The 26,767-nt window shown below is 43.6% G+C and overlaps 1 protein-coding gene and 1 long non-coding RNA gene across 4 annotated transcripts in view; one reads left to right on the top strand and one right to left on the bottom strand.

Annotated features, from left to right (window-relative positions):
* LOC140658375 (uncharacterized) overlaps positions 1 to 3,793 on the bottom strand; it is an 11,373-nt gene extending 7,580 nt beyond the window's left edge. For 2 of the 3 annotated variants that reach the window (XR_012044716.1, XR_012044715.1), the window contains exons 1-2: positions 3,703 to 3,793; positions 1,902 to 2,093 (exon numbers count right to left, since the gene is read on the bottom strand). This is a non-coding gene — a long non-coding RNA (uncharacterized lncRNA). Of the gene's footprint in view, positions 1 to 1,901; positions 2,094 to 2,494; positions 2,564 to 3,702 lie in introns of those variants that run through there. The other variant, XR_012044717.1, reaches the window with a different exon arrangement.
* Positions 3,473 to 26,767, top strand: IRS4 (insulin receptor substrate 4). Its single transcript, XM_072876686.1, has 2 exons — positions 3,473 to 7,242; positions 24,373 to 26,767. Exons 1-2 carry the CDS (start codon positions 3,741 to 3,743, stop codon positions 24,375 to 24,377), a joined length of 3,507 nt encoding a protein of 1,168 aa, XP_072732787.1. The 5' UTR covers positions 3,473 to 3,740; the 3' UTR covers positions 24,378 to 26,767.

The raw sequence follows: 26,767 nt of genomic DNA, 5'->3' as shown, positions 1-26,767 counted from the left end.
AGCATTTCATACTCAGGCTATGTTGGTTTCTACAAGTAAAACTGAAGAATATACAACTGACTCTATACAACAGTGGGGCACGGACTTTACCAAGTAAACTATGGCTATGTGCTAGACCAGGAGCCAGACAAACAGAGAGACAGAAACCTACAAAAGTTTGTGAAAGTTATAATAATTTGTGACATAAAAGATAGTAAGATTAAATCCTATCCCACATCTAGACAATTATTTCAGTAATGCAAGGATATCATATGCTAACAGGTATTCTTACATATTTTATATGAGCTGCAAAAAAAAAAAAGTCATTACTACAGAAAATCGGTAACTTTGATTCAGTAACTGCATCAAAGACTCTAAACAACATTTATTGGAAGAGAGACAAAACAAATTAGTTATTCTTCCTACTAATGAAAGTTGAGAAAGCATATGCAAATTACAGATTAGTTTGCAGTTTGGGGAAGTATCTCCTAATAGTCACATAGAAAAATATGAACAATTTAAGTTTTCAGGAAGGCTAAGCACTCTTCTTAAGCCAGAGAGGGCCCATCAGAAAAATCTGTTTCTATTAGCTCTGTTCTTCACAGCTACCTAGGGGTCCAATCACGCATGTCCGTCACCCTGAAATTCCACATGACTGAATTATGCACACATTGCTTTCTCAAGTCCCTAGCAAAAACATTGCAAGTGCAATGTAATAGCAAAAGACTTTTAAAGAGACCAGAAAACACCGATACATTTCTTCTTACATACAGAGACAGCTTATTCATAGTTACTGTCAAGCAAGCCCAGAGGTTGATGACTAAAAAAAAAAACATAAACAAAATAGAAAACCCAAGCCCTTTCTTTCAAATTGTTTCCTTTCTTCCTCCCACATGTATCCTTCAGCAACCAGCTGGAATAAGCATGCAATGAACACAGTTGACCTTGCTCTATAGTTTTAAGGCTTTAATGTATTTAAAACTCTAAAACCACTTTAAATTTTCATGTAAAGGTATAGAAAGAAATCCAAACAATATATGGAAATGTGCAAGCAATCTCAGCTCCACCCAACTGACGGACCAGGTAGAAAAGAATGAAAAATAAAAGGAATACATCTTCAAAAACCAGTTTAATTCTACCAGGGGCTATAAACAATATAATGCGATATAATAGTATAGCTATTGCATGACAGCATTGCATGGCAGAATCAATGTTACTGGGGTGTTTAGTCGTGTATTTTCATACTAACATGTTTGAATTTCTTTAAAAACTAAATGTCAGTTTCCTAATGTTTATAATACTTGTTTTGGGAATAATTACATTTCTGTAGTTACAACTCATTCACTGTATTGCCATAACACTGAGGAGCTATAATCATGGACAAGAACATATTGTGTTAGATGCTGTAAAAACACAAAACAAAAAAAGATTGGAGTTTAAACACATGATGAGCAGGCAGTGAACAGATAGAGAATGGAGAAGTACAAAGAAATAATGAGGCATTAACAATCAATATGGCAAGTACAAGATTTGGCGTGCCAGCTTCCAAATTGAGTTACTGCAGACTCCAAAAAATATCTTTTCCCACATCTGAGAGACAGAACGAAAGAAAACATTTAATATTTTTAATATTTTAATATTTATCCAAAAATGTAACAAGTGGGTGGTGGAGGTTGGTGTCAGGGATTGGTGAGAGTTGTCATGTAAATAATGAATCATAGGTGAGGCAGACAAAGAATGACCTTGAAAGCAAATCAAGTACATCACATTTGAGTGACAGAGAAGGGAGAGCTAGTGAAGAGACGTATGGTCAAAATTACTGGCCAGGAAAATGACCTTTGCAGTTGTATTACAGAAAAAAAGATTATTTTTACACTTACATGACTGATATACACAAACTCCTAACTCAAAATTAAATATACCTTTGGCAGGGGCACTTTATTTAAAAACGAGAAGGCACCAGGGACGGCGTCGGTGGGCAACACCCTGACCGCCACTGCTGAGCGACTACCACCATGCTGCGGCGCGACGCAAGGTGTTCTTGGCCCTGTCAGTTTGCGGATGGGGTCACGGAACCGCTGGGCTTCTACGCCTCTATTGGGACGCGTGGCGAGCTGGCAGGGAAAGAATTAATTAAGACAGGAAGAAAACATTATGGAGGTGGGTAGAGGGCTGTAAATGGTTCCACACCTCCAATACTCTCTCTTAAATGGTGGAATGTCTGTATATCTGATCATGTCTAGCCCTGTATTTTAATAATACAATTAATCTAGACGGGGAAGAGAATTTTACGGCACACAAGTGCCCATTCACAACTTGACCGCGAAACAGAAGGATTTTGCTCCTCACTCATGATGTTTTGATCTAAAATTCAGGGATTGTGGCAGTGGCCTGCCTGGACACCACCGACTGAAGATCACATGCTCTATCGATCAGCCACAGAAGCAAACCCAAGACTGACTGGCACCGGACAGTCCCAACACTGTGACAACTGTCAAATGACACAGCAGCGTACCCAAACTAAAAAATCCACTGTGCCACAGGGCATCCCACTTCGGTAAGAACGTCCTGGGTCACAGCAGGCAGCATGGGCTGCGGGGGGGGGGGGTGACAGGGGACGTGAGGACGCAGGAGCCGAGGCAGCAGCCCTGTGGGGACAGGGCGCGCGGCGCCTGCCACGCGTGGGCCCCGCCCCGCCCCGCCCCGCCCCGCCCGCAGCCCGCCGCACCGGCGGGGTCGCCTCTGCACCCGGCCCCAACGGCCTCTCGCGCGCTGACGGCTTGTTTACTTCCTCCGCGGCGCGCGCCCGCTCACCCCTCCCTCCCTGCGCTCCGCCACCGCCCCGCGCGCCCGGCGTCCCCCGCCAAGCTCCCCGCCGGCCAATCGGGGCCGCCCCCGGCCGCGCGCGGAGGGGAGGGGGCAGGCTCCTCCCACCAGGAGCTGGGCGAAGGCAACGTCAGCCGGCAGCGCTCCTCAGACGGGACTTTGCCGCTGATTGGCCACGGGGCCTGCCCATCTGCCCAAGCCCCCGCCTTCCGTTTTACTCGCGCCGCCGAATACACACCGCTCCCCGCCCCCGCCTCCCCTATCTGTGTGTGTGAGGCGCGGATTGGCTGACGCCCCGGCAGCTCACCCCTCCCCGCCAGTCAGCGCCGGCCCCGCCTCCTTCCCCACTCTCCCGTCTCCAGCACAGGAAACACCCCGTCAGGTCGCGGCCAGCCCGGGGCTGCCGCCGCCTTCCATTGGCCCTCTGCGCTGCCCATCCGCCGGAGCCCCGCCTCCCCCAGCCGGCGCGCGGCGAAGCCCGCCTCCCCGCCAGCTCCGCCCGCTGATTGGGCCCGCCGGGGAAGGGCGGCCGTTCTCTATTCGCCCTCCCGCTGCCACTCCGGCGAGCCGCCCGGCCGGCTCCCCGCTGCCCCCCTCGCCCCGCACGCCTCGGCGCCGGGGGCTCCGCCCGCCGCCGGCCGGGGCCCCGCCCCCGCCTCCCTCCCGGCGCGCGCCCCCGCCCTCCGCGGGGTCACGTGATGTTTTCGCCGTGGTGCCGCCGAGGCTGCCTGCGTGAGTGCGAGTAGCCGGACGCGGCGCGGCCGGCGGGAGGGCGCGGACGGGGGCGGCGGGTGGGCGCGCAGGCAGGCACCGCCCGGCACCGCCCGCTCCCCATGCGCGGCCCGCCGCGGGGGGCGCTTCCCCGGTGAGGGCGGATTCCCGCTGCCCGCCCCGTACCCCTTCTCCGGCGCTCCGGACCCTGCCTGGCCCCTAAGATGGCGAGTGGGATGAATGGCCCGGGCGGCGGCGGCGGCGCGGCGGCCGGGGGCGGCGAGGAGGAGCCGGGCCCCCGCCACACGGGAGGCGGAGCCGTGCCTCAGCAGGAGCCCGGCGTGCCCGGCGCGGCGGCGGGCGAGGGGGAGCCGGCGGCGGGCGAGGGCGGCCGCTGCCCGTCCCCTCAGCCACACCACCTGCTGCTGCTGCTGCGGCGCTCGCCCAGCGCCTCGCTCTGCCCGGCGCCGGAGGCCGCCCCCGCGGCGGGCCGCGCCGCCCCCGCGGCGGGCCGCGGCGGGCAGCCCCCCCCGCCGGGCCGCGGCGTCCCCCCGCCCGCCGCCGGCGAGGACGTGAGGAAGTGCGGCTACCTGCGGAAGCAGAAGCACGGGCACAAGCGCTACTTCGTCCTGCGGGCCGAGAGCCACCTGGCCCCCGCCCGGCTGGAGTACTACGACAGCGAGAAGAAGTTCAAGAGCAGCCTGCGGGCGGCGGGGGCCGGCGGGGCGGCCTCCCTCTGCTGCCCCCCGCCCAAGCGGGTCATCCCCCTCTACCAGTGCTTCACCGTCAGCCGGCGGGCGGACGCCAAGCACAAGCACATCATCGCCTTGTACACCAAGGACGAGTACTTCGCCATGCTGGCCGAGAACGAGGCCGAGCAGGAGGCCTGGTACCAGGCGATCAGCGAGCTGATGAGCCAGAGTAAGAGGGGCTTCCTGGAGCAGGAGGACCACGCTGATCAGCAGGTGGACGAGGACGACGAGCACTACGGGGCCGCCCTGAGGCCCGGCACCGTCTTCAAGGAGGTGTGGCAGGTCAACGTTAAGCCCAAAGGGCTGGGACAAACAAAAAACCTTACTGGAGTCTATAGGTTGTGCCTCTCCAGCAAGGCCATCCACCTCGTCAAGCTGAACTCGGAGGTGCCCTCTGTCCACTTGCAGCTAATGAACATTCGCCGCTGCGGACACTCGGAGAACTTCTTTTTCATTGAAGTGGGCAGGTCTGCCTCCATTGGACCTGGAGAACTCTGGATGCAAGTGGATGATTCGGTGGTTGCCCAGAATATGCACGAGACTTTTCTGGAGACCATGAAAGCTCTAAAGGCCTTTGCAGAGTTCAGGCCCCGAAGCAAGAGCCAGTCTTCTGGTGGTGGTAGTGGTACCAATCCCATCTCCTTCATCACCACTAGGAGGCACTTGGGCAACCTGCCCCCCAGCCAGACGGGCTTGCAGAGAAGATCTAGAACTGAGAGCGTTGCCGGAGGGACTCCTCCTACCACCAAAAGCAGCAACTCCTATCGCTTCAGAACATCCAGCGAAGGAGAAGGAACCATGACTAGGCCTTTTAGGTCAGTGACTGGGAGTCTGATCCACCTGAATACCGCGAGGATGAATTTGGGCCGGCAAGAAGGGAGTGGAAGGTATGTGAGAGCTGCTTTCAGCTCATCTTATCACACCAGGTCTGCTTCGCTGCCTGTTTCTCATTTTCCTTCCACTACCAGTCCCATCAGTGTTTCTTCCAGTAGTGGCCACGGCTCTGCGTCGGACATGTTGACCAGGCCTTCTAGCTCATCTGTTTGTGGTTCCCCAAGTGACGGGGGATTTATCTCTTCTGATGAATATGGCTCCAGCCCTGGAGATTTCAGGTACTTTCGGGTCAGGAGTAATACACCGGATTCCCTGGGAAACACACCGCCTATCAGAGAGGAGAACTGTCTGAGTGAGTACATGTCCATGAGTAAGCAACAGGCAGATGATAACTCGAGAGATGATTATATGGAGGCTGAAAAGTGTTTCAGGAAAAGAACTTACTCTCTAACAAAGCCAACTTCTGTAGCAGTGCAGCAGAAGACGACACAAACTACAGCTTCGTTAGATGAAGATTCTGCAGGAAATCATGGACGATTACTTTACCCTGAAATACCTAAGTTGAAAGATAACCATGAATCGGAGTACAATGATGCTAACCTTGATTCCGTGTGTAACCAAAGTAGGAGTAAAGCCAGGGATGATGGGTACATGCCAATGATGCCAGGAGTTGCATCTTCTCTATCCAGCAACAGCGATTATTTGCCAATGACTCCTAAAAGTATGTCTGTTCCAAAACAGATTAACAATTCATGGTCACCGTCTCAGGTTGACTCCAGAGGATATATGATGATGTTTCCAAAGGCTAGCTCTTCACCTGTACGAAGTCCTTTAACTGGATTTATTTCTAAAGGAAGTAATGAGAAGATCATAAACAATGACTATATGGATATGTCACCTGGTAATTCAGCTCCAAAGCACCCCAGTGATTCAAACTATATTCACACTGCTTCTGTTTCCAAAGGTTTCAGTTCGTATTTTTCTTTGCCCCGAAGCTTTAAGGCGTTATCAGGACAAAACGGTGACCACAGTGAATATGTTCCAATGTCTTCACCTGGAAAACTCTTGTATGGTGGACCAGAAAATGTAAAAGGGGTCAACAGTGAGGCTCTGGCTAACGGCATCTCTAAATCGCCGGTGGTGAAAGGTTCAGATGAAGGACTTGTGCAGAACAGGGCTACGAGGCCCACAAGACTCCCCCTAGGTACAAGAGGGAGTAATACTATCCCAAGAATGTACGATCGTACAGTTCCACCTGAGCCAGCGAGTCCCGGTGAATACATAAATATTGATTTTAATGAAAAAGCAAGTAATACACCATATTCCTTATCTGCAGAAGGATCGCCATCATCTCTAGGCTCAAGTAGTGACCACAGACAGTCCCCGCTTTCTGATTATATGAGTGTTGACTTGGATGTACAGTCACCAAAAGTAGCGAAGGAACTGTCCAACTCTCTAACAGATATTTCAATTTATGCAAGTTCCAGTATTCCTAGAAACCAACCAAATCCTGACTACGCTAGGCTTTCATTTGGTACTGCTTGTGTTAGCACCGCAAGTAACAGGACTGATGACTACACGGAGATGACATTCAACATGGCAGCAACACCACCTCGGCCATTTGCCGCCGAATCTGACGACAGTGTAAAGATTGATAGCCCTTCTTCCATAGTTAATAGACTGTGCATTGTCGATCGATATGCTGGTAGCAGTAGCTTCTCTGTTCCTAGCTCTGAACCTCCTATGGGACCGAAAGTGATTCGAGCCGATCCTCAAGGCAGGAGGAGACACAGTTCTGAAACGTTCTCTTCTGCTGGGACTGTGACGACCTCCTCCTCTTTCTTTACTGATAGTAGCAAAAGACACAGCTCTGCCTCATTTGACAATGTTTGGTTAAAACCAGATGAAAACATTTCTGATGGTCAGGAAAGCAAAATGTCCAGGGATACCTCAACTGGATTTCAGAATGGCTTAAACTACATTGCTCTGAATTTACGCGATGATCCTATAAGCTGTGAGGCAAGTACTACAGCGCCAACTTGCCATCTCCAAAATGGTACTTCAGGTTTGGACAGTGGGGCTTACGTAACCATAGATTTCAGCAGATCCGATGGTCTGAAGTGTAACGCTGCGAGAAAAGGTTTGTAACTTTAAAAGTACTTTTGTTTCATACTTGCTTAACTGTAGGAATTAGGTTCTCTACTTAATCCTAAAATGCGGTCTTCGGAGTGGGCTAAATGTTTTTTTTTATAATCTTCTGTATTATTCTAGTACCACCAATCTCGATGTAGCGCAGTATCCTAACCGCTGAACAAAGACGAAAGGGGACACGGTCCTTGGCCTAAAGGACTTATGTGACTCTTTTAGGCAGTTAGAGGTGTTATCAAACTGTCATCTGCCTCGATTTTTTTATAAAAGAATTTTGCTAGTATAAACATGAAGTGTATTTCATATTGTGAACTCTTGTCCTGAGGTTATGGTAGCTTTTTTTTTCCTTCAGTTTTGTTTTCTTCTTCTTCCATTCTTATAACTAGATGACTCTTGACTTTTTTTTTTTATGAACTTGATATTTTCTAATTTGTGTCAAGGATAGGGAAAGCTGAAAATTGCTAAATGGAGTTTAGACATCAAAATTTGGGGCTTAGATCTGTTTCTTTCAATAAATGTAGGTGAAATGCATGTTTTGGGGTTTTTTATGTGCAAATCTGCCTGTGTTTATTTAGTTGAACCTTACGTAAACAGAACTCAGTTTTTTCCCTTGAAGGTTTGGTGTGCTCCTTTTGAGCTCTGGTCTCCAAAGTATCCTTGTATCCTCCGGAGAAGCCATCTGCTGGTGGCTGACCAGGGTGGTGGGGGTCTCCTGCAGCCCATGCCCTCCAGGTTCACCACTTAGTAGTGTCCAGGGGCTTAGCTGAGCCGGAACCCTTCCCCTGCTGTACCGAGGGATCCGCCTTTTGTGGAGCAGGTGAAGAATGCCTGTAAGAGAGAAAGAGCAGGCTCTGAGTGGCATCTTCCAGGTCTGCAACTTCGGAGAGAAGGCTGCTAGCTTTCAAGTGATCAGTGGTCTGACCAAACTTAAGGTAATGCACTTTGAGGTGTGCATAAAAAAAGAAGGGTGATGGGGGTGGGGAGGAAGAATATGGGAAAGAGGAGAGACGCTCCTATTCGTATGTTAAGCTCTTTGCTCTCATGGTGGGAGCAAAAAATAGTGGTATTAGTGGTATTATGCATACTGTTAGTGGTATTATGCATGTCCACTGACTGAACTGCAGTGTTTGTGCAAGCGCTGCATTGCACTGTAACTTTGGAAGGATAATCCTTATTTTGGTGTTAGTGACCCACTGAACTCCTTACAGTAATTCAGCTACCCGGATAGAAAACTATGTGTTGGAAATGATGTTTTCCTCTCTTTGCAAATGTATCTGTAGTCAATAATTGATGAGTATGCTAAGAGGAAATATTTAATCGCTGTTGGACATTGATATTTGTCTACTTCTCTGTCAACAGAGAAAGCAGTAAAGGGGCAGGCTACTGCTGGCTTTTATATTTTTAATTACAGTCTTAAACACTGAAATGATAGGGTTTTTTTTCTAGTTTCACTTTAAAACTAAGTGTCTAAAGGGAGAAGGTATTGCAGGAGCTTAAAATTGTGTAGCCTTTAATAGTGGTAGGTATAAGCCTGACTCAGCTCGCATGCCATTCGAAGTCTGGCAGCACTGCTTGGGGCTGCTCAGAAATGTGTGGTTTGCCTCAGTGGTTTTTTTCCTTCTGCTTTGTTTTGTTGGTTGGAATCAAATTCAGAAGACGTTGAAAGTTGCCAGTCCAAGAAGTGCTTTTTTCCAAAGTTAGCCTTTCAGCACTTCAAAGATTTGTCTGCTAAGTCAAAGGCACACTGATTGCTGTAGCTGATAGGTGTTGTGTGGGGTTTTGTTTGTTTGTTTGTTTTGAAAAAAGCACCCCCAAAGACAACAGAATTCCTACTTGATCTTATTCCCCTCATATGACTAAAATCTGTTATAAAGTAAAACCACTTACAAAATGGAGAAAAAAAAAGAACAGAGATGATCTCCTTTCAGCTGTACTGTAAATATTACATTTAAAAATATTTTTTCAAGAGATAATGTGTTTAGAAATTGTATTTATGTTAAACATTTTGCTTACTACTGTGACAGCAAAATATCTACAGCCCTATGCTTGGGGTTTTTCCCTTCTCTATTCCAAGTTGCGGAGGTGCAAGAGACTTACAGCTGCTGTTTTTTGCTGTGAATTGAAGTTTTCTGGAAGTGAAACATGCATTAAAATGAAGTGAAAGAAACTGTGCATAAAAACATGGGCATTGGCAGGAAATTAAGCATGAGAATAGTAAGAGCTTCAGTTGGTGTTTTCTTTCTAGTCCTAAAAAGAAAAACAAAATTATAAAACACTGCTCCAAAACAAGGCCTAACAGTTTTCTATAAAGACAGCATAAAATATTGCTGGTATATCGTAGGAGGGCAGGTGGTGTGTGGACATTGTTCGCTTGTAGGTGGCTCATGGAGGGGTGAACACAGATCTTGGAGTAGTCTAGGCTAAAAGTAGCTTGCCAAACTTGAATACAGTGTTGTAAATTGGTGGTGTATATCTGTTTCTTAGTAATGACTTAAAGTTCTTGATTATAAAGATACCAGTTTTCACTCACTCACTAAATCGTGTCTCTGAGCTAGAGCAAGCATAGTTTTGTTTCTTTAAACAGCTTATCAGTTTCTACTGCAATGAAGCTTTTATTTTAATATTGAAAAAGTTTTTCTGTAATCCAGAAAAACACTTTCATGTTCCATTTTGAATAGTGAAAATAAAGCTTCACTCTTAAACCTCTTATATCCTGAAGAGGTATAGTGTGCCTACGTGTAATTGATATTTTTAATACTTTGGGAGACTTTTAGCAGAACTGAGTGCTGTCTTTTCTTTCCTTCTACATCCCAGTCTTTCAGTCTCTGCCTGAAAAATGCTCTGTGGTTAAATCCATTCTTAAGGAAAATATTTAGCAGATGCGTTTACCCTTTACTTCCTAGAAAGGAGCTATCCCGTATTTATTAAATTCTATCGGGTAGAGAACTTTCTCTCTTCTCCCTAAACTGCAGTTTTACTGGAAGGAAAACACTTCCCAGCTTTGGATTGTTTGCTTTTTTGTTTTGTTTTTGTTTGCTTAAATGGAATATTGTGTTCTGTGACTCAGCTGCATTCTCTTAACTGCTGAGGGTGGTAGAGTGATTTCCGATGCATCGCTGCCCCCTCATTGTAATTCCCAAACTGCTTCTGGTTCAGGTTCATTGATGTGAATCAAACTTTTTTTTTTTCCTTCTCCATTCATGACATGGATGGCGGAGGGGGAGGGCACTACCATGAAATGGTAAATACGCCTGACTTGTTATTAAACTTTTATTTTAGGCTTAGGCAAAATTGAGCTCAGGTTTTATGTTGATAATGGTGGTGATAAAAAGAATATAAAGTTCTGATTTTTAATGCTTGAAGTTTAAGGAGGTCATTAGCAAAACAGTTTCATCATGAAATTGTTACACAATATTGAAGCAAGCGGTTTGCAGTTTTGATTACATGAATCTGAGTCATGAAATTTTGTGCTAGGAGTACAGAACACTAAAGCTACTTCAAACAGGGCTTAGCTAATGTATACCTTGTTATTGGACCTTGTAGAAACTGAGGAGGATAATGAGAATGGGGCGGCAATAAACTGCATAATGGGTCCTGTATAATACAAGTTTCTTCAGACTTAATTAGAAATATTAAACCTGCAAAGATACCCTGGACTCCAAAACCAAACCAGACTGTTCAGAGTAAATGTAATGTTCAGCTTAATATCAACCCACCTTTTTTACACCTACTCTTTAATCTTATCTCTACCTGATATTCTAACACTATGCTAAGATATGATTTCAGAAGTTCTCTAAAGTGCAGGATTATAATTTAAATGTTCCTCACCTTTTTAATCTCCTCCTGTGCTAGACTGGGTGAGAGTGTTGTGTACACTTTGGGGAGCTGAGAGGGAGGAAAACAAGTACAGCTGTAAAGCAAAACTCGTGTTCCAAATCGTCCAGATCCTTTATGGTAACTTGCATGCTTCAAATGCAAAATCTTGAAGAATATAATGAACAATATACACTTTGAGAAATTCAGAAGCTGGAAGCTTTAGCTATTACTAATATAGTAAATTACAGCTTATGGGATACCAGGCAAATAACTGCCCCTTTTGGGTTTCAGACTAGTGGTTTTTAAAAGTTTGCTTCCAACTGAGGCTCTTTTGTATTGGCAGAATACTTAAGGCATGGGCCCATTTAAAAATAACTTGAAGAACCCTACTGAAGCACATCCGAATGCTGCTGTGTATCCTACATCTTTGAAGTAATGTCGGGATAATAATCCTTAAAAAAAGAAAAAACCAAAACAAAACCCAAAAGACCCACCAAACCATTTTAATCTTGCTGTAACAGATGCCACTTGAACAGTCTTGAGTGACTTACAGCTATGCTTAAAAATACCCAGGGTAAGTAGTATATGAGCTGCTAAAGGCAGAACAGATTTTCGCTGTGCAGTGTGGGAGTGAGCTAATTATGACATATTTGACCAAGAACCAGTTGGGTTTTACTGGTGCTTGGGTGAGAAAATCTGAGACAAGAATGTTCCCCTGTCATTGAGAGAGAACGTTTACTTGTAGTCAGTGTGGAAATACTTTTGGACATCAGCTTTCCAGACTCTAAATCCATAGTTGTAGCTGATGGTCATGTGTATCTTTTTTGGGAGTCTAAAACTTTCAGCTTGTAGCTGTCTTGTAGGTTAAAGCACTGCTGCAGGACACGGGGAGTTGTGGGAGTAATCCAGCACTGATTCAAACTGCCTTTTTTTTTTTGTTAAGTCTTTCGGTGAAATCTTAAATGCATTATTATCCTTTTAGTTTTCTAAAAGTTTCTCTTTTAGTTTCTCTAAAACTTTACATTTTCCCCTCCTCCCTGATATCTGCAGGCCCCTTCGTCCCCGTGTCGTGTGGGGTGGCAGGTGGGAGCAGCCGAAGGTCTGCAGCGCTTACTTGGTCCTTCCAGCGGCTGTATTGCAGCCCGGGATTACCGGGATGGTTTGTCACTACGTATTTCTTAAGGGTTTTTTGTATGTCCAGCAGCATATTAGCAGTAGGTAGAGTTTGGGGTTTGTGTTTTTTCTCTTCATATGCTCTTTTTTTATGAAAGGATCTTTAATAAGTTTTCTTCATATTGGTTGCTGGGGGGAGGGTTTATACCTTGAGGTTTTGGATGGTACTAAAAAGAGTTTATAGTACTGTGTTGTACCTTGGTGTGTGTTTGTGTGCTCTGTTCGTGGGTCTGTGGTGCTCCCAAAAACATGCTGAATGGTGTCCAGTATGTTGATTGCACAAACAAATTTGTTTTTCTGATCCAAAGCAGGAAACAAATGCTACAATTTTATTTTAAGTACTGTTGTGATCAAATGTGGCATTCTTCAACCCAAAGGAAACTAATAGAACTGAAAGGCAGGTGAGAGTGAGTCAAGCTTTCTGGAGCTGGGGGATGTATTATTACTGCTGTTTTGTCCTAAAAATGTAGCATTATCTTACGACTCATCCTTAAATGGTATGTAATGACTTGGCTGGAGAGCTGTCCTATGGCCCACCCTGCAAATTTGCTGTTTGACTTTTTTTCACATTTAGCTTTTGCATATTAACAACAATCCAATGATCAAGTTGCGCTGTTATCTTACCGGTTAAAGCAATGACAGGGGGAAAAGGAAAAAGGATGTTCTAGTTTTAATCAAGCCCTGCATCTCTGTAAAGGTCACTCAGCTTAGGGACGGTTCGTTTTAGATTTAGTTGAGAACCTTGATCAACAGGGATTTGTGACATACTTGAGGGCAGTGGGAAGACAAAGGTAAATCAGCCTGACTCAGCAAAGGCATTTCAGAGGTGTTGCTGAGTATCTTATCTAACTGATCTTGAACATGTAAGTGTTCGGATTTGTGGAGATTTTGCTTCAGGTGTAGCATTACCCCAAGAGCAGCAGTGTAGTAGACTGTTAGCAAGAATTTTCTGCCCTGGTTAAGTGATGAACTGTATCTTAAGGGGCAAAGGTTGCTTATTTCAAAACATTAATTTTCTATTAATTTAGCTATAAGGTTGAATGCTAACGATTCAGACTGCTTGTGTGTGTATATGTGTGTGTTATGTGCCAGTGATGTGTGAGTTAAGTGTAAGATCTAATTTTTTTTAATCTTCTGAGAAGAAAGGGTTTTTGAAAGAGATGGCTTATACTGAAATTAATATAGTTAAGATTTGGCTATAATTCCAAGGTGATGATACAATTTAATGTGACTCAGGAAAATTGAAAACTTTTAAATTACTACTAAAAGGTGAATAGTGCTTCTGTTCACTGTATAACATATGTATATTATGAACTTATGTAAATACCCAATTGAACTATTATTTCGGGCATAAAATAGGTAAAAATAGTGTTTCCTTTTTGCTGGGGCATGAAAGGCTCATAAATATGCTACCTACTTGGAGAAAGGTTTCCATTCTGTTAGAACAGGAATGACTGAGGATATCAAAATCTTTTTTTCTTTTTCTGAAAATCATGGGAAATAATACCAAAAGGTGTGCAAGAAACCTGGTAAAATTTGCTTCTAAACTTAGTGAGGCACTAATGAATGATATCTTCCTTCTGCAGGGAATAGCGCGATTCTGTTCCCATACTCACGCTAGGCCAGCTTGCTTTATTGTTTATGGCTCTTGCCGAAGAGCTGAATTTGCAGTGTAACTTTCCTTAATGCTGGATAGCCTGAGCCTGAATTATTTTTTGGGAACTAGTGCTTCTTTTCACATAGATCTCTTAGGCTGCCAGGAGTTTGGAGAATTCTTAGTGAAGCAGATGCGTCATTACGTAAATAAGAACCTGTTGCATACCAGACCAAGCAAAACTATTAATGTGAGCCATGTGATACCTTATTTGCATGAAAACCCTTTTTAAGCTATTGACGGGCATTGGCGTTTCTGCGACTTTAGTGGCGCCTTATCAACAATTGAGCTGAAATAGCCAAGACAAACCAGCAAATGGTACAAAAAGGCTTCTCCTCAAGTCTGGGCACCTTTGGTTTCTTGGCCTAAGTAACCAGAACCTGTTTGCAGGTGGGCTGGCTGAGGGCATTCTTCTGCACAAGTTGGATGCAGGTAAAACTTCCATCAGTACAGATGAAGGAATATACTTTAAGTTCTGTAAGTCTAAAACAATAAAGTTTCTTAAGTCTAAACTGGTATGGGTTAGGGGGCCAAAATGATACTGTTTGCTGTCTGGAATTTTTTTGTATTTTAAGTTAATCTGTTCGAAAAATTTGTAAACTGTTTGAGTAACATATCTGCTGTTGAGTTCAAACTTTCTGAATGTTTGCTTTTTGTTATGTGAGACACTTTGGGAGGTATTTGCCATCTATATTTAACTCTGGTGGTTTTTTGGGGTGGGTGGGTTTTTTGTTTGTTTGCTTTTAGAACAAGATGTTTTTAAGTTGTAGATTGTGGTGAACAGGAAATCAGTTAGAAATGAGTTGAAAAAATGTAACATTTGGTCTTGAGGTCATTCAGACAATATTATGACAGTGAGTCTGTTAATGAAAGCTTGCAGCTCCAGATGTGATCTCTACTCGTTGTAGAACCTGAACAGGTAGGCAGGATGGAGGTCCCCTGTACCAAATGTAAATGTGTTGGTCCCTGTCCTAAGGAGCTTATGATTTAAAAGATGAAACTGAAGAGATGGATGAAACTTAATGTGCTGGGGTGGAGAGTAAGATAGAGATCAAGGCTGCTGCCATTGGCAGAATGAAGATAAGAGTCGGCCTTGCAGAGAGATAAAAGGCTGCCTGAGAGCGGTTGCAAGAGAGGAAGCTGGTAGACGCACTTGGAAGGGTATGCACATGGCAGGGAGCGATGGAAGGTAGCGAGCTATAAATACAGTGGTTGTAATGGTTTAAATGACTTGAAAAGGATGAGGTAAATGTCAGAACATTGGCCAAGATATTAATCTTGGTAAGAGGAATGTGGGCCAACATGTATCTCCGAGTTAGGAGCATGTCCCAGTGTTTACTTCTCCCTTTTAGATGTGGAATGTGATGATTTTTTTCCTCTTTTTTTCCTTTTTCCTTTCTGTAAGTTAGCTTTCCTGCAGCCATGCGATTGATGGATTTGGTGCAAGCAGGGGTGCAGGAACATGTACCAGAGCACAGGACCACCCTGTGCAGCGTCCCTAGGCAGGTAACATTGCATGGACGTGCGTCCTCTGTTCTTTGTGAGACTTCGCTCCGGAAGCAGCTAGGGTGATGGAGCTGCCTTGGTGTTACTCCTGATTCCTTCTTGGTTTTGCAGGGGCTTTTTAGGTGGCATCTCTGGGTTTCAGGCAACCTTCTAGCTGGCGTTGAGGAGGAGGCAGCAGTGTGGCTTGGGAGATATATTCACCTTTAGGATTTGTAACCGGTGTGTCAGAGCATTTGGAGTCCAACTCTAAACTGGGAGGTCTGGGGGGCACCCGCTCATCACTGCTGCGGTGCTTTCAGCTGCTTGAGAGTAGCCTGCGGAAGCTGGTGTGCAAAATGATAGCTTTGACAGGAGAAAGTCACTTTATTTCTGTGTCAGTAGATCAAGTTGAATGGACACTGTACTGGTTGCAGGTGAGTCTGGAAATGGTGGCAGCAGTGAGGCTTGATTCACTGTTGAGGGTAGAAGTGATTGAAATATTAATGTTGACAGGTTCCACAAGGTAAACACTAAACAAGAGTTGCACACTGATTAGAACTTGTCTGTGTGTAGACACAGTTTAACTGTTCTTTGCGAGCTCCTGGACTGCTTCTGGAAGCTGAAGGCCCTATCCTTGGCTCTGGTGCATGTGCTGTGATTTGAGAAGACCTTGCTTCACGCATGCAATGCAATCTGAACCTTTCTTCCTCCTCCCCTGTGTAAGCCAGGGTTTTGAGTATCCTAATGTTAATGCAGACTCAATAATGTGATAATTAGAAAATGTAAAAAATTGATGGGTGCCACTGCTGTGTGTGGTAGCAGATAGTGGTTGATAGCAAAGATACATTTTTTTTTTGTGCAGGCACACATGGGCAAAAGGTATGGCTGAGGAGGGTGTAATTGTTTGGGTATATGGCCATGTAGTAATTTTTTGCCTTTCACAGTCATTTATGGCAGTAGAGGTGAAAGAAAAAGGTAGTGTGGAATGCTTTCAAATGTCGGTGGCTGAAGTGGTTAGGAAGAGCAAAGGGATGAATTAGAACAGGTGAAACTTTCTGTAGAAAGGAAATATTGGGAAAGGTGATTTGAAGGGTGGGGAGCTGTTTCGTTAGTCATGAGTGACACTGTCCTTTCTCTCAGTTGTGTTCGTAAGAATAGTTTTGCTCACTCAAACTTGAAGACCTGTGCCTGCAAGCAGACACCACCCAGCAGAGGAAGAGCAGGGCAGGCGTATATAATACTTCCCCACAAACATACGCCCAGCCTCTGATTTTTGCCCCTCTTTTTTTTTTTTTCAGCCTGGGGGATTTCCTGAGCCTGATGTAGTTTGTCTGTTTTATAATCGTTTATGGATCTTTAATCCAAGTACTTTTCCAATCTCTCTTTGATTCTGTGTAAACTCCGCGTATCTACAGCAGCCTGCGGTCAGAGTCAGTACACGCTGCATGCAGACCTCTCTCTGTCTATTTTGGACCCTGCTCTGTACTGGCTGTGTTGGGCAGCCCCTAGTTTGTGTATTGGAAGAGATAATGAACCCTATCTTTTCTCTCCATGCCACTTAGGATCGTGTAGATGCTGTCTCCTCCTCTGCCATACACTTAGCCACTGTGCTGTCAGCAGCTTCCTCTACTGCACGCAGCAGGGACCTGCAGTATAATTTATTTTTTTTTTTTAGATTTCCTGATACATCCTAATACTTCTCTGCAGGCTGAAGGGTCCTTGTTACCTGGCTGTTCCTCACCAGGAAGCTGCTTCACACCTTTCATGAGTTTTTTCTGCACTACTCTGAAACTCTTCCAGTTATTCCAAGTCCTTTTTGAGTGAGGGAACCAGAGCTGTGCGTGCTGTCCAGCACTGGTCTTTGACGTGGCTGTTCTCTTTCCTGTTCGTTTCCTAACAGTTCTTAACGTCCAGTTTGTGGCAAGAGCACAGGCAGGAAATATATTCCTCCCTGTTGGCACTTCAGGGCTCGTAACCTTTGTCACGAGAGCGAGTGAACTGTAGCAGGTGGTATTGTCAGAAGCCGCACAAACAAGATCTTTTTTTTTGGCTAAAATTTTCCTCTGTTTTCTGCAGTTTAGGAGGTCAGTCGTAGCATCTCACTTGCCATGAGAGTGCTTTTGAAAAAGCAGAACTTTTTTCATTCTTCTGCAATGTGAAAATCTGAAATTTTTAACTTCTATGTGTTTTTAAGTGGAAAGGAGTTAATTTTTAGTATTGTCTCGCTATATTGTAATAGAAGTTCAGTTTAAAAAATGCAAACAAAAACCAAAACAAACAACCAAAAAACGAAACTCCCCAAAACCCCAACAACTTCTTGTCAAGCTGCCTGGTGCAATTTGAGTTGGTGTTAGGGCCCTGCCAAAACTGCATGCAAGTTTCCTAGTTCTAGGAATAGTATCAGTAAAAGAGATGAAATTAGGGAGTGTGCATAAGGCCTTCCTAGAAACAACACTACTGTTTATTAAAACAGAAAAAGAAGCCGGTGTTGCAAAAGATAAGGCATTTCTGCAAAGTGAATAAAAAGATGTTAAAGCATGGGAGAGGTTTTTAGCTTATGAAATTGCTAAGCACTAAGAATAGCAGAACCACGTTTTGAATGAACGATTGTGGATAAAGATTATTTGTAAGAGTGACTTTGTCTTCTAAACTTTAGAAATACAGCTTGAGGAGGATCTAATTTACTGGGATGTGTTGTTACCAGTTGCTGTGTTTAAATAGTTTATCCAATGAAAAGTGGGTTGTGTAACAGGTTTTTTTAAAACAAATTTTGCTTTTTTTTTGCTTGTGGAAAGTCAGTAAAACTGTAGGTACAAAATATATTCATTAGCTCCATTCGAGCATCATTAGTTTGTTGTTGAATGAAGAAAGTATGTGAAATATGTGCTTAATGGTAAGCATGCAGCTTAACACATTTCCCAAATAAGGATGTCTTTCTGTGTCAGGGCCTTGTTTGGGTTACCCAGGTACAGTAACTGTGTGCGCAGTGGCTACCGTAAATGTGTCAGTTTTTCTGGTTCGTATTTGTAGGCTTGGTGTCTGTGTGTGCAAATTAAGAAGGAATTCTGCTTTCCTCAAATAACACCACTTGCCTCTAGCAAGGTCTAAAGCTATGCCATTGAAATAAGAACTCGAAGAAATAGGACAATGACATAGGATAGTAACTATGTATTTGGTAAGATTTGGGGCAAGAAAAATGTCTTGCTAATTTGTGAAGAATGTATTTGGGCAAATTACCTCCCTCCCCCTGACCTGCATGCCGTGTGGAAGGCTTGCAGTGTAATACACTGCAGTGCTCCTGCCCTGTCCTGGTGGTGTGAGCAAAGTGCTTTTGAACACGCACGTTGTGTCCTGAGGTTGTGCTGGGATTTGGTGCTTTCCTGAACAACAGGAATATTGTGTGGCCATATGTGCAAGAACGTCTAGGGCTGTTCTGCCTTGTTTGATCTGCGTAAGTCAGATTAATTCCGATTTCCCCCTAACCTGAAGTTCAGGAAATGGAGAACTTCAGTAGTGTTCTCCAGAAAGCATTAAGCTGTCTTAGTCTTTGACATGGAGATTTTAATCATTTAATTATCTTAAATTAATATCTTCTGTAAGCAAAGCTTTTATCCTTTTAGGAATCAGTTACAGAGTTATGTCAGTAAAAGCCCTTCCTGTAAAAAACAGATGATATTTAGGATGGCTTTCTTTGAGAGAATGAGAATGTCTGCTATGTTCTTAAAACCTCTTGGTTTGTTTCAAAGTGGCCTGACTTGTATGACCTTAACTCAGATGCAGGAAATGAAGTGTAAATTGGATATATTCTCATCTGATACATTTTCAAATGGAACACACTGGGTTGGCAATCTAATAAATTAAAACTAATCTAATCCTCTGCCCCTAATTTTTATAAAACTATAGATTATTTTTGCATAGAAAACTTGCTAAGGAGTTTCTCAGCATGTTCCTTAATTTTAAACAAAACATTTTTGAGCAATGGCATACTGCCATCCTAGTTTAAATATTTGCCCTCTTAGTTTCTTTTCTGTCCTTGCGATCTTTTTCCTCTGATTGTTTGTTCCTCAGAAGGATTCGGACAGCTGTGTGTAGTTTCATAATCTGATCCCATCTTAAACTGATGAATTTAAATAGAATTGTGTAATGAAGAGAACATTGTTTTAACTTTCTAAACTTTGCTTATCTATTTTGAGAGGTCATCTGTGAAAATGGATGCTTTCTGGACTCGTTTTCCATATTAAATGTTCGTAGGAAGTTGAATTTGTATTGTTCTCAATATTCCAAAGCAGTAGAGCTCAATTTTCAATAAAGGCTGAAGCTTTTGTGTAGAATCTATTAACGGAGCTGAAGTTTGAATAAACAGAAAAGCCCAGCATAGGGTGCTATGAAAACTACTTAGAATAGTGTATTTCTAGGCTGCTTCAAAAGTGCAGAGGTTTTTTTGAGTTCAAGTTTTTGCTGCTTGTTTGTTGTAATGATCACTTATCAGAATCTTTTTTTTTTTTTTTGGTAGCCTGAGTAGGTTTTCTGGGAAGAGCTCGTGACAATCCCGGAGCAGCAGCGTGAAAGCTATCTTCAAACTTGTCTGATCTGGCCACTGAGTTTTATTTGGTGACATTTACGTTTTGAGAACTCCAAGGGACTGATGGGCTACTTTGTGAGCATTGTTCCTCTCTTCCCAGCTAGTTCACATCTCATAATTTGTTTTCCTTTTAGAAGAGTTGTTTTGTCCATTTCTCTGACAGCTTCCTTTACTGTTCAGTCCGTGTTGAGTCAAATACCTTTATGCGGTGTCTGTAATGAAAGGCTAATCTGGTTTTTATTGTTGATCAGCAATTCTCATACTATTAACACAGAAAATTGGTGGCCGATGAATCTTACATTATGAAGACTGAAATAAGATCATCCAGCTTCAGAGAAGCTGTGTTGTTTTCTTTGAGCACTTCATGTCCTCCATTGGTTTACCTTCACCTACTGGCTAGTCAAAAGATGGAAGAAGATCAGGTGTGGGAGAGAAGAGCCACCAAGGAGCTTAATGCGTGAGCCCTCTTGCAACCTCCCTAAATAAACCCGTGTCGCTTCCTAAGGATCCTCCTGGAGAGGAACCACAGAGGTGGAAATCCACAAACTAGCTCCGGGTATCAGCAGCACAACAGACATCGGCCTTTTTCTCACTTACATTAAACCCATTTTACACCTCTTTGACCAGTAACTTTTCTTGTGGTGGATGTGCACATGTGGTGCTTTCACACAGCTGGGTACAGGAGCCTCTACATAAATAAAACCAGTGCTCTGTTGATGCCGAGGTTCCTGCTCGCTCCCTGCAGGCAGCTGTAGCACTAAAATGTGAGATGCGGGTAGGCGGGTGGTTCAGTGCAGATCTTCCTGGGAGGATGTGGTGGGGGAAGCTACATCAGCTGGAGCTCCTACAGCGTCACGGTTCAGAAACCAGTATCGGGGCTTGTGACTGCGACTGCAGAAACTGTCCCTGGCTCTGCTGGAGACCCCACTTGGCCCTGGGTGCGGACCCCACTGGTCTGACATGGGATTTCGTTGGTGCCTGGAGGTTGGTGGTGGGTGACCTGCGGGCCTTTCTGGCTGTGGTCCTGCAGTAGCGAGGAATGGACTCCCGAGTGCCACCCTCACATATGGTGGTGACTGCAGATGCTTTGTGGGAGGGATCTTGCCAGACCTCAGTCTTGTTTTAGGTTTCAGAGGGAATTTTTTTTATGTGGTCAAGTTTCACAAGTTTCTTTTTGCCTTTTCTATCTGATACTGATATATGTGTTCACATACATATATATAAATTCATATCTGTATCTATCTATATATAAATGCTTGATGCTTTTATCCCAAAAAAGAGCTGATGACTCAGGGCATCAGCCAGCTGTACTGCTCCAACTGCAATATTGAAATTTTCAGCTTTAACAAGGGGATTAGAGAAGTGGTGACAACCAATAACTCCATGTCTGAAAGACTCAAGGCTTTATGAGACTGTTGTCAGCTTATAGGTAATGTTCACGTGAAACTCCCTTATGTTTATTTACAGTTCCCACAATTCTGTGTTAGCTTAAAAATGAAGAGGAAAGATGCTGAAGTATAGTTTATAGTCATGGGGAGAGGGGGGGACAAATTAATGAGGTCTTGTTAACAAGCACAGAGTTTCGGGAAGGGGGGACGCTGCAGGGAGGTCCCGAGCTTGCCTTTACACTGGTGTAAAACTCCGTATTTGAGCCAGGATGTCCAGGGAATTTATAAGCTGTGGTGAAGCTTAGCTGAGGATACTTTCTTCTGGTTTCTTATAAATTAATCTGTGTTAGTCTGGGCTCTGATTCGAGTTACCTGGTGAGCTGGCTTTAGAATTGGTTGTCATGCTGCCTTCTGCATTAGGCCAGGCTTGTTCAAAGAATCAAACTTAGGAGTTAAGCAGGTGTGTTTTGCTCTTGAGCTCCTCCCCTTCCCCTCCAAGTATCTTAAATGGAATTTGGCAGAAGTTTATGCAAGTTTTCAAAAAGTTTTAGGTATAAATCCTGAGTTGTGCCACATAGGATTGATTCAAACAACTGGGCCTTTGCTCTTCAAAATGTTTTGGGGATATGCTTAGAGAGATTAGAATAACTTGTCAAACAGCTTTCAGGTGTGCCGTGTGTGTTAGGTGTGGAGGAAAAAAGTCCTGACAAAAGCAGAGACAGTTTTTGAAGTTCCTTTTATGTAAGCTTATAGGTCCACAGCAAGGAAAAGGTGGGGGGTGCTGGTAAATGTTAATTTTTACTGAATATACGTTTAATATAGAAGCTTCAACTGTTTTAATGTTTGACTTGCATGCATCGTTGAGGTGTGATTCATTGCAAGCTGTGGTGCATATTTTCATCCTTTGGTCCTACAACAAAATAATATTTTTCTAAAGAGGAAAACTATTTCAAAAATAATAGCTTCACTTGGCTTTTGTGAAAACAAAGCCATCACTAACCACATCACGCTCTGTGTGTAACAAGCAGTAGCTTTTTGTAGTGATCTTATGATGTCTGTGAAATAATACAAATGGAGATGCTTGAGTTGCGGGTGTATTTTGGCTGGCTCTTCCTTGAATTGTGGAAAAGCAAGTTACTGTATTTTTGAAATCACCACGTATTTGAAAAATTAAACTCGGCAACGCAGACCTTGGTGTGGGTTGTGTAGGGATAAAAGGGAGTTTTCTCTGAAGTCGAAGGACCCCTCTGTACTTCTGCACTGCTTCCAGCCCTGCTGTGGTCTTTGCTTCTCCCTCTCCCGAGCCATGGGCAGCCTTTGCCGAGAGCCAGGGCTGTCCCAGCTGCAGGCGCAGGGGCCGGGCTGCTCAGTGCAGCTCATCTGAGCTTTGTTCTTTTTTCTTTTTCTTTCTTTCTTTTTCTTTGGAAGGGACGGTATTTTTAGCTGGACAGAAATCAGAGCTTCTTTCACTTAGGGTGGAGTTTGTGTGTGTGTAGCTTGTGATTGGTTATGTAAGTAAACATACAGGTTTGCATTATTATACATAATGGTTGCTTGTTCTTCAGATGGTCACATTTTCTTCAGCATATTCCTGCGGTAGAGGCAGTGAAGCACTATGCTTTCTTTAGCAATGAGATTTAACTGATTTCCTTGTGACCCTGCAGAAGAGCATGGGCAGGATTAAGTTCCAAAACCCCTTCTTTCATTCCAGCAGGCCATGCTGCCATTGCCATACTTTGTAATGAAGTGTTCCCCGTATTGCAGTTCTTGTCCCTCAAACCTTCAGGAGAAGGTGACCAAAGCCACCTGACTGTCAGAGGACAGTGCCCTCAGTCTTGGCCGAGAGGACAAAAATATTGCAAGAGGACAGTCTGTCAGGACTGGGAGACAGCGTAACCCAGTGACGGGGCTGACGGTACCCCTCCAGACTGAAAATCGGTGTTCACACTGGCTCTGTTGGGAGTGGAAGGGGTTTTGTAGTGAGCTGAAAAGTGACTTCTCATATGTTCCTCAATTTGTGTTCACACCACTGCAAAAAGTGTTTGCATCCCCTTCATCAGACTTTTCTGTCTCGGGAAGCTTTTGAGTCGCTCTCACCTTGGCTTGTGCATGGTTAATTGCAGAGCTGGCATTCTGCTTTGAGGTCATCCTCTCTATTTCCATTTCTGCCTTGTCACCTGACTGTATCTTCCTGTAATACCAGATTATATTTTTTCCCCTCATTTTACCAAACACTCTGTATTTTGCCTTTCCCAGTCAGCTGGAAGCCACTGGTTTTCGCTGGTGACAGTAAAGGTTGCCGTCTGCCATAGCTATGTGCTTCTGTACCATGTGTTGCCTTTTAGTGAGACTTTCTTGAAAAAGGGAAAACTATACTCTGAGGTGTTTCTTATAACTAAATTAAGCTTTTTCCTGAAAAGTTGAGGAGAGGGCACGCAGCTGTCATGACTTGCCACTCCTCGTTTAGAGCTGGAGTAGCAGGGAGTGTTTATATTGCAGTTCTGTACCTGCTGTGCATGGGAGCGTTCGCCACAAGCTTAATTACATCTGGATGAACAGAACTGCTCTACGTTCACCCTGCACTGCGTGCTTAGTAATAGCCTCTGCTACGCGTGTCACCCGTCGTGTTGAGAGGATCGAGATCTCGTTAAATGCAATATTGATAGTGAACTAGCTGATGGGTAGCTGTAAGCGTTGGTCCTTCCCACGGTGCGTGGGCTAGCAGTACGGCGCTGGCTGCGGTCCGAGCGCCTGTCCAGCGTACACGTGTCAGCTCTGTGGTTGCAGTGGCGCTTCGGTGCTTGCTTCAGACTTCACAGTTCTTCCCGATGGCTCGGGATTTCTGAGCGTGGTATCGTCGTAGAGCCCCCTCCCTCTGTGAGGGACCCGTGTTCTGCATTCAGCAGCTGTCACTTCTGCAACGGATAAGCTCCATCTATTCTCCTGACTAGAAAACATTTTTTTTTTTCCAATATAACTTGCATTTAAAATGTCACTGACTTTTTCTTTTCCCCTCCTTTCTAGACTGACTGCATTGCCATGGAAACCATTGTTGGAAGAGAAGACTTTTCTGCTGGTAACTCCAGAAACTGTGTGGTGCTTTTGGAAGCAAAGCTCAGCTCCAGCCGGCTACTTTCATTTCCACCAGCACGGACATAAACACACATCCTTTTAATTGATTTTTTTTCATAGACATCAGCTCTCTACAGTTGAATTAATTTGAATTGAGATTTTTTTTATAGCTGTGCTTTGGTGATGGAATTTGGTCTTTCATGTCCTATCTATTTGGGAGGCAGTGTGAATGCTAATAGGAGATCCCTGTATGCCCCTTTCTTCCTCCTGCCTCTCCCATTAATTTTTTCTTTTTTAATTTATATTCTGAGAAGTCAAAGCTGGTTTCTGATTGTCTGTTTAACATGGGTTTTGCTTCTCTGGTACATGAACAAGTGGTTAGCTTAAAACATGTATTGTTTAGAAATATTTTGGCAGTTCAGGATTTTTCCAGGTGGCTGGGTGGAAGGAGGGAGGGAGGGAGAGGCGCACGTTAGCTTGAGGGGTGAACCCGTGGGACTGAACTGGTCTGAGGAGGAGAGACCTCTTCTGCCTTTTTTTTTTTTAAGGTTTTGCTTTTATGGTACAAGAGGTATTTCTTGATCATAGGCTAGAATATTTTAAATCAAATGTCTGTCAGAGCTTAAACGGAATTTTTTTTTTGCTCCGAATTTTGGTATGTACAAAGTAGGATTAATGGGCTGGTTGTCTTGTAGATTGTTTTTGTTCCTACCCTCAAGATACTTGTTTATAAATACGAATTGTGTAAAATGAGGTTTTTGTTCCTGTATTCAAATGGAGAACTGCAGAGTCGTATCCAGTGTTTGTGACTTCTGCATTATATGTCAGCTGTAGCTTTTTAAAGGGAAACCACCCTAATTGATCTTACTTTCAACCAAAGCCCCATTTTTAATTCGGGACTATTTTTGTTCTTTCTTCCTGGCATAATGGGGAAAAAAGTAAAATGTTGGCTCATCAGTTGTCTTTATCCCACTTACAGAAATGCGAACAATGACTATTTGACATTTTTAAAATAAGCCCTGATTTTTCTGCAGTTTAAGTGCTTCACTCTTGTACTGAATTTTTTTTTGGTTGAAATTAATTTAGGTTTTTAACACTGCTATGAACTTAAAGAGCATGACACTAGTCATTGGTACATGCAATGTATAATAAAAGGCACTGACGATTAATAAAGGGTTTAGAAGTGGTACACAAATCCTCATGCTGTACTGCACCACACAGCTGGTAATCCTCTACATTGTATATTGTACAACCGATTTGTCAGGCTGCCTCACCTCTAACGTACAACCTTTAAATTGCTAGTACAGTTTGTATAACGAATCAGACACTGTCGATTGCTCGGTGATGTGTACCCAGATCTATTTTTGAGTAGTATTAAAATGTACACGTCGCTAAAATATGAAGACCTTTTTTTTTTTTGGGAAACATGGTACCAATCAGTTTACGCAGTGTCTAGTGACAGGAAAAACTGTTGCTACAGGGTTTAAAAGCACAGATCTGGTTTTGATTCTGGAAGAGAAGTTTAAGTTGGTACAGTTCCTTGTTGCTGCTAAACATACACTAATTAAAAATACGACCACTCTTACAGACCATGATACTGTCTTGCCACATAGCTTTTGTTCGGTCTCGTAAATTAATAACGCAATACGTAGACAGCTTTTTATAAAGCTTTACATCTTTTCTAAGAAATCAAAATTTGGATGAAGATAGTTCTAAACATTTAATGTGAAAGGAAAAGGTTGTTTTGAAGAAATTTGTTACATACTTATTTCATACTAGATCCCTGAGGCTGCCATTGTACAATATACAGCACTGATTTAATAAATGCTGAATAAGTAAGTAAATGGGTAACCTCAAGTATAGTGGTACAAATACTAATAGGTACGGCATAATAAATATGCAATCTTTTTGAATCTCTTAGTTTACAGCAACTAATTTATTCAGTATTGTGCTGGAAGAACATTTTCAGATGATGTAAAACATATCACTATATATACTACCTTCCAGCTACCCGTTTATGCTGCTGTATAGTACAGAAATACCAATGATAGAACAATGTTTGTCCTGTAAATTTAATTTGATATTGGACAGTTATTGTCTGTACAAACTAAAACATATATGGTTGAAACTGTTCATTATATTTGCTATTTCTGCTTCACAGATCTGTTTTAAAGTTGAGCTGATTGATCTGGCTTTGTCTTCCATTGTAAATATTGTTATGTTGCTTTCTTTGTAAAACACATCGCGTTTGCGGTTTTGGGAGACTGGCTTGAAGCTCTGTATAGTGTTTATATTTATCTGACTTGGCTTTCCATAGAGCTACTTGCAGTAAATACGTGTTCATGTA

Source organism: Ciconia boyciana, chromosome 12 (assembly GCF_034638445.1).
Source record: "Ciconia boyciana chromosome 12, ASM3463844v1, whole genome shotgun sequence".
Lineage (NCBI taxonomy): Eukaryota > Metazoa > Chordata > Aves > Ciconiiformes > Ciconiidae > Ciconia > Ciconia boyciana.
The sequence above is the reverse complement of the archived record's forward strand: the minus strand, read 5'-3'. Positions and strand labels throughout refer to the sequence as shown.